We start from the raw sequence: 10755 nt of genomic DNA on the forward strand, positions 1-10755 counted from the left end.
CTGGAAAATTTCCAGAACACCTTTCTCAACAACTCAGCCTTTTTGCAGCAGGAATGGGGGTTTCTCCGTGGAGCCTTCCTCACACTACCACACCTTCCCCCAGTTCTTGCAGCTGCGTTCTCCTAGCAATTTTGCACAGAAGAAATTTCTGATCTGTGCAGTCCAAGACAGCCTTTTTGCAGCTCTTTTTCCTTCTTTTGTTCACTTTCTCAAGCAATAATTCTCAGAATTTCTGTGTCCATTCTCCTAATACTTGTGGCTATATTTCTCCTGAGAGATAACCACTTGATTAATTAGCATTAAGCAATTCCATAATAATTAAATTACTTAATTTTTTATCTGTCTTCTACTTTTAAAAACATAGGCTTTTAAAAAACTGTAATGTAAAAAGAGATGGAATTGACTGAGCTCTGCTTGTTAAATGGGACAGGCTGGTTGTTTTTATGACAATCTAGATGCTAAATAAACCATCTTTTTTTTTTCTTTTCAACTGTTAGATTCCTTTACAGACATTTTTCTTCTTTCTAAGTAAAAAAGTATTTATAAGTAAAAAAATGTTTTTCACAAATGAAAAATTTGGTTTTAAAAAAATACACCTAATTTACATTTCACATACCCTTCAAGAACCAGTTAATAAAGCCATAGACCTTAGATAAACACTAATTTTTTTTTAAGGTACAAGCAGTATACTTAAACCTTATGGAAAAAACTTTTCTTCCTATATAAAAAACTAGCAAAGTACCAAACTGAGCTTGATGATATGAAGTTGAAAGCCCAGGGTTCAAACAGAGATATTTTCAGGCTGAAGCATGTGCTGAAGTGTTTATTCATTGTAAATTAAATTAAAACTGTTGGTTTTAATTTAAATTAAAACTGTTGGTTTTTAACTAAAAATTAAATTTTTAGATATCTCCATTGAAGAATTTGCTTCCTAACCAAAACTCATTTACATTCCCTTAATTTGGTTTTAGTCGTTTGGACACATTTGCATGGCTGTTTTTGCAGAACAAAATTGATGTAGAATATTTCATTGTGGTTTTATATATATATAATTATATACATTAGTATACACACACACACCTGTGTGTTTATTAAACTTAAAAAATCAGACAGGGAATAATACAGAAACTTGGAACTCTTTTCTCTTTATTATTTTATAGGACTAAAGTAAAAAGAAATATTACTGCACTATATTGCTATATTTTGTATGGCTAGTGTTAACCTAGCCATTCTTAACAGATGTCTATTGATCATTAAAATGTGCTCATATTGGACAAAACTCTGGTTCTTGAGAAGTCTCTCAATGTTTTCACCAAATGGTAGAATTTTCACTGGAAAGAGTATATTCCATACCATATCTGTAGGTCTGTAAATATCCCTATTTTTTGGAGCTTACTATAAATTATTAAATAAATAAAGTTTTTTGTGTTAGGAGAGAGAACTGTGAGCTCTTGGAGAATTATCACAAAGCCTCTGAACAAGAAGAAAGTTGGGAAACAAAATGACATGAAGCAGAAACAGGCTTTTCCTGTTAGACTGGCAGTGAGCAGTGCAGTCTGAGAGCCACAGTTGGAAAGGGAAAATAGAGTCCCTTGAAACACAAATGGAGCAAGTGAGTTGCAATCATTCTTTCATTAGTTCACCCTTGAAATGGTTTGGTAATATTTTAAAATTATGTTTAATGCCACTTCTATTTCAGGGAGATTTTCCACCATAAACTGTATGCATTTTACTTTATATAATAGTATGATTAGAATTCCACTAATCACATCTGGGAAAAATCATAAAGAAATTCAAGGAAAATAAAAAATTAAATGCTCTTGTGGTTCAGAATCACTGAAGGCATAAAGTCATACACAACTCCACTCAGCATACCTGAATCATATCAAGTACTTTGTCACCTGTCACGTTCCTGTCCCTGCTCTTCTTGGTTTGAGCTTCTTAGCCTTCTTTCCACTGCTTTAGATGTCCCAAAGAGCCTCTTCCCACTTGAAAATCTGAAGAATTTTAAGAAAAATTCATAGCTTGGCTTTGGAAATACATTGTGAGCATATAAACACAGTTTAGGGGCTCTCCACTTTTTGTTGCAGATCAACTCTGCTTCCTGACCATCACATAAGCTGCAGAAGGCTATCAGTGATATTTTTTGCCCAACATCCAGGAGGAATGATGAGGAAGACTCCATCTTATCAGAAGGCTAATTAATTAAATTATTATACTATCTTATTCTGTATTATATTACATTACATCTAAACGGAATCTGCCAAGCACTCCACTGCACAGCACCTTGTGACTGTCACCGACAGTCCCAACACACACACACACGGATTCAACTGGTCAGTGAATCAAAACACTCACACCAGAATCCAATTATCAATTCCCTTCAGGTAAACAATCTTCCACAATGCATTCCACTTGTGAACCACACAGGCGCAGTACATGAGATAGGAGTTGTTTTGATCATTCTTTTCCCTGCTTCTCTTACTGCTTCTCTCAGGTTCAGAGAATGTGAATCCCACAGAAAGCTACTCAAGAATATTAGATACTCTAGAGGAGCCAAACTGTTGCTGTTCAGAAAGTGGATGAGAACACACCAATAACAAAACACCACAGGAGGGTGTTGTGGCAGATTTTGGCATTCCTTGAAGATATAATAAAACTGGTACATGGTTCTAGTTTGTCCAACAAGTCTGAAACCAGCAGACATTTTATCCTTCTAATCCCTCCTACATCCCTGCTATGAAGTACAGGAATGAACAGGGCTCTTCATGAACATTATATCAACATACTGGGTCAGAATTCCTAATGCCACATTCCAGTTCATACAGTTACATGCAAGGCACATATCTAAAACACAGAAGTTTTTATTCAAAAATCTTAATGTGCTCAGCAGTGCTCTGTGTTCCTTGTGCTTTTTTTTTTTTTTTTTTTTTTTGTGGTGAGACAGAGCTAGAATTAATGTGATGTGCTCCCATAAAATAATCTCTTTGGATGTCATTTCTAGTAAATCATTCAAGCAATTCACAGTGCCTTACCTCTAACTTTGCTCTGTTAACCTCCCACACTCATTCTGCCACCCACTGAAACTTAAGGAGTTTAAAGTGGCTGACCAGGAATATCACTGGGCAAAGTACAGGCATTTTTCAAAAAGGAAAAACCTAGGTTATGTTAATTTGAAATGTACAAAATTCTTAATGTTTTTAGTCAGACATGCTGCTGCTGCCTCGTGGACTCCACCTTATTGTGACTCTCTCATCTCTTAGTCATGCCTGAATTTACAGGTGACAGGAGTATAAATATGACTGACAGAATCTCAGCATCCACAGATCATTTACATACAAAGCCAAATTTTATTGCTAAAAGGAGAGGATCTCAGCTGAAAATAAAATGTGGTCCATGGCAGAATTTTCAACCTTATTAACTCTGCAAAAGGAGTAGAATTCTAAGAATAGAGTTTAAAATGCCAGAAGATAATTTTGCTGTCAGAAGCAAGAAACCCCCTAATTTTTGTATAATTTTTGTATACAGGAGTTATTTAAAGAAATAACTTTAAAGTTTATTGTAGAATAAATTACTGCAGCCTCTTAAAATTTGCCACAATTACATGGAGATATTTTGTAGGATTTTGGAAGCTGTTTTAATAATTTTTTAGTAGAGTTTTATATTGCATTGCTGTATCATTTAACAACAGAAGCAGCATACAAGTCTCCTATTTTTGCCTTAAGCAACTCTTTTGTGAAAATGGGCAGAGGGCCTCAAAATACACCTTAGGAGATTGTCTCTGTACTTGAAAATGCCACATCTACACCAGAACTTTGCATTAAAGTAGATGCAATCAAAGAATGATTAAATTAGCATTTAATTTCCACAGCAGAGAAGGTAGAAAGGGTATGTGAAATATATTAGAAAAATAAGTTTATGTTAATGCTACACTTAAGGGATCCAAATATACTTTAGGATTATGAATGATCACTTTTGCAATTTTTTCAATGTTTAATTTGGCATTTCTCAGGGGCTTACTCCTCAAAGGGTATGAGTTGAACACTTTTTGAAAAGGACACTGCTTCACCGCTTTGCAGGGTTTTACTATGAACACTCAAAAGTCGGGGCTAAAAATACTGTTTTCAAGAAAGATATCTTGGATTTTACATCTAGTCACTAGGTAAGCAGACTAGCTGAAGCTGTTTGTTAGCAATGAAACTTGGTGTGGACTTTAAAATGATTGACTAATTTAGGAAGTACCAATATCTTTAATATTTTCTTAATTGCCCTTGGAAATCAGTTTTTGCTGACCTTGATTTTTACAAAAACTACAAAATTATTATGTGATACATTTTTTAAAATTCTGTTTGGATAAACTTTGAAAAGTTGCTCATACACGCTCAGATTATTCAGGCATTTTCAGTATGATTCTATTACTGACCTGTCCATCCTCTGCTCCAGCTGAGATAATTTCTTGTTCTTTATAGACTTCCAGCAGTTTCTTTAAACCTTTGTGCCTTTTGGAAGCAGAGTGGGTAAAGTTGCTGTTTGCAGTTGGTTATGTATTCCAGCCAAATATGTGTGATGTTTTTTGTATCCTTATGAAATCCTCTATGATTCTTTTGATATGAAAGAGTTCCAGCATAAGACATTTATCTGAAACTTTTATGAGATCTAATATGGCTAAGCCTCCCTGGATCCTTCTGTGAAGGGGATTGCTGTGACTGTGGAGAACAGCAACAGTTTCAGGAAAGAAAACTGCAGAAATGCAGTTGGAGAGTTGGAGAAAAGTCAGAAGTTGGGAAATTTTCACTAATTTTTCTGTATCTTTCAACCAGTAGTCTTTCATTAGCCATGTATAACCTTCAGATAAGGCTCTTGCTTTACACAGTATTCCAGCACAGAATCTGCATCATTAGATTTCAGCATATTTATATTCAGAAGTGGAAACTAAACCTGATTCTGAATAATATTGTTCTTTCAATGTTTCTAATACTGTTTATTTTCCTGTATCTTCTTCTGTGTACAGTTTTCAGTATTCTTTTTTTCTGAAATACAAATGTAGAATATCAAAACTGTTTCTCTGCAAAGGAACTTGATTTTTGAGTGACATAGAAAATGGGATCTTTCAGAATGAAGAAACCTTTCAGTTTAGTTTGGTAAAAAAAAAAAAAGACTTTTGTTTTGATAAGTGACAAATGCTTTTTTCTTGCCTTTATCTTTCTTTTTTCTTTTTTCCCCCTTCTGTTGGCCTATGACCTCAGTTCTTCCTCCTTTGAACACACAAATGGTTATCTTCTGAAATTTCTGAGAAATGTGCTGGAGAGGTGGAGAGTTTGTTAAGATGTCCCAGTTCATAGATTTCCCATGGCCTTTGGCCGAGCATTATTGTGCTTAATGTAAACTAGGCTTGAGTAAAATACAGATAAAATGTTGCAACACCCCAGACTCAGTTAGTCAGACTATAATGCATACATGAAAAGATGAAGAGAAAATAGCATCCAGTTTACTTATACTAAGATTGAAACAGGCAGTTTTCTTTATCTCTAAGCTGACCCAATACTGATTTTCCTGATTCTCAGCCTCTGGAATTATTTTTTTAATGTGTGTTTGTAGCTATGTCTCAGGTATGTCTTCTGCAGTGAAATATACTAGGGTTTTGGGGTATTCTTTTTTAGGTTCCTCAAAGATTTATAGGTATTTAATCTCTTTGATTGGATTTTATTCAATTTCCCTTTCCCCCCAGTTTATTCTTGGTGCTCCTGCAAGTAAAGTAAGTGTAATCTCACTCTGCTGGTGATGCTGGTACCAGTTTGTAGTAGCACATGTTATTTCCTGTGTGCAAACAGGTAATCAATAGCTTCTTGCCTCAACAAAATGTGAAGCTTCCTTCCTCTTCATTAATGATTCTGTTTACAGAATCCATTGATCCATCAATTTCATAGCATTTTCTCATTTGTATCAAGTATATTTATATTAAGATATATACATTTGATGATTTTATAAATCTCACAGAGGATTTTGACTGGGAAAATATAAAACTAACCACCCATCTTGCAGTGAAAATGAATTTTATCATTGATCCCAGACTTCTTTTTTTAAATTTTTATCTTTTTTTCTTTTAAGATTACCTCAATAGAATGCCAGCAAGCTTGAGAGACATACACCTGAAACTTTAAAATCTTTGTTTATCTGCAGAGCAAGTGTGAATCAAACCATTCTGAAACAGAGCTGCTGAGAAAACAACTGGGAAATGAAAAAGCATCTATGAAAAACCTGGAATCTTCTCTTGTGTCCAATTGTGAGAACGAATTTCAGTCACAGAGAGCAAACCACAAGAAAGTCTCTGAAATTCAGTTTCATGAGGAACAGCTTGCTTTAGTAGAAAATAATCTGTGAGTAAATTACTAGGAGAGTATTGCAGTTTTTCTCATAATTTCCAAGTCTATTTAAACAGAGGTAGTTTTATATCTAGCTGCATTTTCAAATGGCCAATGTGCCTTGACTATATTAATAGCAGAAGATACCAAGACCCTGCTTTGGATTTCTCAGTTAAACCCTAATAGACTGTTCTTCATAGTGTTATAATTTGCTCCAAAAAATGTTCCTAATCTCATTTGCATAGTATAGCTGCCCTTTTGATTTTGAATAATTGCATGTGGCTACATGCTTGGAGAATTACAGCTGCTATCTAATTAATGTGTATGGACTTCAGAGTGCTGTGCAGAATCACGATTTTACTCACCTCAGAAACAGAGCAGCTCAGTTAGAGTCAGAACTGGATATCACCAAAACACAGCTGGGGACTGAGCACTCTGATAGGCAAGTATATGTTTTTGTATTGTGCTTCCTGCAGCTAATTGGGGTGAAATGCAGTATATTACTCAGACTTTGGCTAATTAGTCAGATAAACAACAAAGTTTGGGTTTACATTACTCTACATCTCCTATGTGTTCAGAGACTATTCATTTCACTAAATTTAGTCTGTTCAGCTGTTACATATGCTGTCTAAATTAGTTATGTAGATTGCATGTGTAGCCAGCAGAATGAGACAGTGAGATTAACTACCCTCTGGAATGGCCTGGTTTAGGATGAGGTGGGTCACTTTCCTGAAGATACTCATCTCTCTTCACTCATTTATACTGATGCCTGCCTTGATCTATAGTGAAAATCCAGGTGACTAGTTATTTATATAGGTGTTTTATAGCCTACTAGTTCTCTGCACCTCTGGAATGATTTTTGCCTGTACCAACCCCATTTTCCCAGGTACTACTTGAAGTGCTATGGGTGATTCCCAAAGGGCAGTATGACAATTATATATTTTTTTTAATTTTGCAGGAAGGGAGTTTAACTACATGTAGGAGCTATTTCACATTATTTATTATTTGACCACAGCACCAGAGAATGGTCCCTGCCCTGCTTCATGCATTAATTTATCTATTTAGTCTTGGTGTCTTACCAAGATAAGATAGACTTCTTATCTTTGAATAAACAATACTTCTCTATTTCATGGATGTATTGAGGATAAAATATTACAGTTTTGGGTATTATTTTGGATATGTAAAACAGCGAGCTAAAAGAAGCAGAGTGATGTGATTATAGCACAGGTCTGAGAATGAGGTATCTCATTTAACTAGTAAATTGTTGATATTCTGTTCTCTCATAAGTAATGATGAGGGGTCTGAAGAGGGCATCTCTGGGAAGATCATCTTCATGGGAAGAAATTAAGCAGCTTCTCAGAGCCAAAGTATTTTTCTGCCACTGGCAAGTGAAAACCAGAAAATTTTCCATATAAGAAAAATACTATCATTAATATTACAATGTTAGTACATAATGAAAGAAACAGCTGTGAGTAGTGAATGGTTTGTTGTTAGTTTGAAGTGGGTATATGCTACCCTTTTTATAACAGTGGCTGGACTAGTCCTACTTATTTACTGCCTTGGTGCAGAATGAAATAATGCCTGAAATTAGGAGGTGGAAGTGCCAACATTGTCAGGCTTTGAATAGGCACCAAAACAGTGATACCAGGAGGCTTGATCCATCAGTCTGGCTTTTTCTTTACCAGCCAAAAAAGCACCTCCCCATTCCTCCCATCTCTGACTGCAGAAGCAGTTTGGACTCCTGTGGAAACAACAGGTTTTAATTATTGTCCTGCCCTGGCTGTTGTGACCAAGAACAGGGACTGTTGGGCTTGCTGGGCTGCTGTTGCTAGAGCAAGTCCTTTTGTTGTACTTAGATCCAGCTCTCTGAGCCAATCTGAATTCGATCATTCCCCAGCAGGCTTTAGTGACCTGCTTCAGTGGTCCACTCCACAGGTTGGTCTGTGGTAATGGCTGAGCCACACTGAAACCCAGGGGTGGTTGTAGTCACCCTATGCATGTAGTCACCCAATCCAACACAGACTAGATTTTCCTTAATGTAAACAACTGGCAGACTGAAACCAGGATCCCAAAAAAGTATGTACCATCAAAACATTCCAATCAATTATCCAATCCCACATACTTCCTTCCCATACAGCCAGATGCAGGAGTTATGGATTGATCTAATATCCAGGCCCCATCTCTTGCACTCAAAATGACTGGACATTTTTCAACTTTCCCTTTGGGGATTCCAGCATCTCTTAAATATCCATCAGTTTCAGGGCACTTCAGTAGACTCTAGTCCACTGGCCTTGCCAACTCAAACAGCACAGGAATACTGCAAGCAGCACTGTTCTTACTTTTGAATAACCTTAAAATTAGGCTCTTCCTCCCTGGAGATGTTTACACTTTTTAGTTTTAAACCTGCAGTTACCACGGATATCTTCTGTCTTTCAGTGAAAATTGAGACAATGGATACATAGAAATAAATCTCAGTAAGGGAATAATACAAAGAGACTCACTAATCTGTCTTTCAGAGAAATATATGATCAAAACTACATTTCCTTTTAAAATAACATTTAGAAGCTGACAGCATGCATAAAAAAATATTGCCAGTGGAGGGGAAAGAAGTCTCAGTTTATGACTTGCTTTTGAGATGATTATGTACTTCCAAGTTTAATTTGTTCACTGAGATTATTTCCTTTGGCACTTGACTAATCTTTGCTATCAAAGGCTTCTCTAAGTATTAAAAATGGCTCCCAACAATAAGAGACAAGTTGCCTCGGGTCAGCGAGCTGGTTCTGGTGCCCTTAGGAAGAAAACACAGCTGTGCAGGACAATTATTTTTTAGCTACTGACAATCCTTGATAAAAAGTACAGGGAGTGTTCGTTCCTCTGATAGAATTGTGTCTACTCCTCCTTCATCTGAGTACAGTGTAGCTCTTAAATATGTTGAAAGAAACATGGTGTCATTTGGAACAGTTTCATTTACTTTTAACTACCATAACAGTTTCTTCTATTTTGATAGTTACAAAGAGAAGAAGAAACCATCCATGTAGTCACCACACTGTTACTAACAATTATGGTGCTTTTTCTATTTGCACTACTCCCTTTCCAGGGTGATAAAATTCCATTCTAAGAAGTAAACTGTCTAAATAACAAATGAAGACTAATCTGCTACAAGCTAGATTAGGAATTAAATTCCTATCTTGCTTAATGTTCCTTTTTTTCCCCTGGTTTTGTGGGGGATTTTGGTTTTCTGTTTTCGTTTGATTTGGGCTTTTTTATCCTGGTTGGCCTTATGTGACTTTTGTACATGCCTAGGGTACAATGAGTTTAAAGACTAAAAATGAAGTAAGTGAGCCAGGTTTAAAATTTTCAGACTGTTTTAAGCTAAGTTTATCTTAATTAAATCTAGGTAGTTTTTGCATGGCAATGAACTCAATTTTTCTATTTGCTTATTTTCCATTTTTGAGAATTCAAGATATATAATTAATATGTAATAACTAACGTAATTAATAACTTTTTCCTCATCCAAGTCCTTGTTTTACTTTTATTTTTTGCTACATGGGAAGAACTAAAGTTGTTTCAGACTTACAGAATCCTGGAATTCTAGAATGGTTTGGGTTGGAAGGGACATTAAAGACCATCTAGTTCTAACCTTCCACTAAACCAGGTTGCTCAATTCCCTTGAGCACTCCTTAGTTACTTGTTTATGCTGAATGGTTTGGGATTGTTTTCATTTAAAAAAAATTCAATAATAACTGAAACATTAGCAGTCTGTGCTACATTTTAAAAGCTTAAATTGAAAGAATTAATCAGGTTTGTGTAGTGTAGTGATACAGGGATGAATAAAATAGCTTGTTAGAAAAGGCTGTCCTAAAATAGAGCAGAGATCTGAACCTGGAAATGTCTGCTTTGTATAAGTGATTTACATTTGATCTACATATTTGCTTTAATGTTCACAGAACTAAAATTCTTGATAAATTTTATGTCAAGGACTTAGAGTGTCAATCAAGAATGAGATGGAATAGTAGATATGTATGAAATATCTATGAATAATGATTTCCCTCTCAGACAACTCTAGAAAGATTTAGAAAATTCATTGAGACCATAACAAAACAAAAACAAATGTAGAATATTGCCTGAGAGTAAAAACAAGAATATTAATGCAAATATTTGGTTTTAATAATCATCAGAATTACAGAATTAAGACTTTTAAAATAGATATTTGGGGAATTGATGAAATATGATTTAGGTGTAAGTTCCTGTTAAGTAGTGTACTACTATTCCAGGAGGGTCTTCCTGGAGAGGACATCTCATTTTCCAGCCACTTTAAGATAAGTCACCAGGGATTGAAAAAGGTACTGTAGAAACAATTGCTAGAAACTGGAGAGGCCTCTTCCACAGTTAG

The 10755-nt window shown here is 35.5% G+C and overlaps 1 protein-coding gene across 1 annotated transcript; it reads left to right on the top strand.

Annotated features, from left to right (window-relative positions):
* Positions 1-724: 724 nt before the first annotated feature.
* On the top strand, positions 725-7710 carry LOC139591426 (testis-specific gene 10 protein-like; the record flags this gene model as incomplete). Its single annotated transcript, XM_071429969.1, is given in 6 exon segments — positions 725-819; positions 1433-1542; positions 1545-1612; positions 6175-6377; positions 6700-6804; positions 7650-7710. Coding segments are annotated over 6 exon segments (642 nt in total), but the record flags the coding sequence as incomplete, so codon positions are not given.
* Between the last annotated feature and the right edge of the window lie 3045 nt (positions 7711-10755).

This window comes from Agelaius tricolor, unplaced genomic scaffold (genome assembly GCF_023055355.1).
Source record: "Agelaius tricolor isolate 1412-34295 unplaced genomic scaffold, bAgeTri1.0.p SCAF_7, whole genome shotgun sequence".
Taxonomy (NCBI): Eukaryota; Metazoa; Chordata; class Aves; order Passeriformes; family Icteridae; genus Agelaius; species Agelaius tricolor.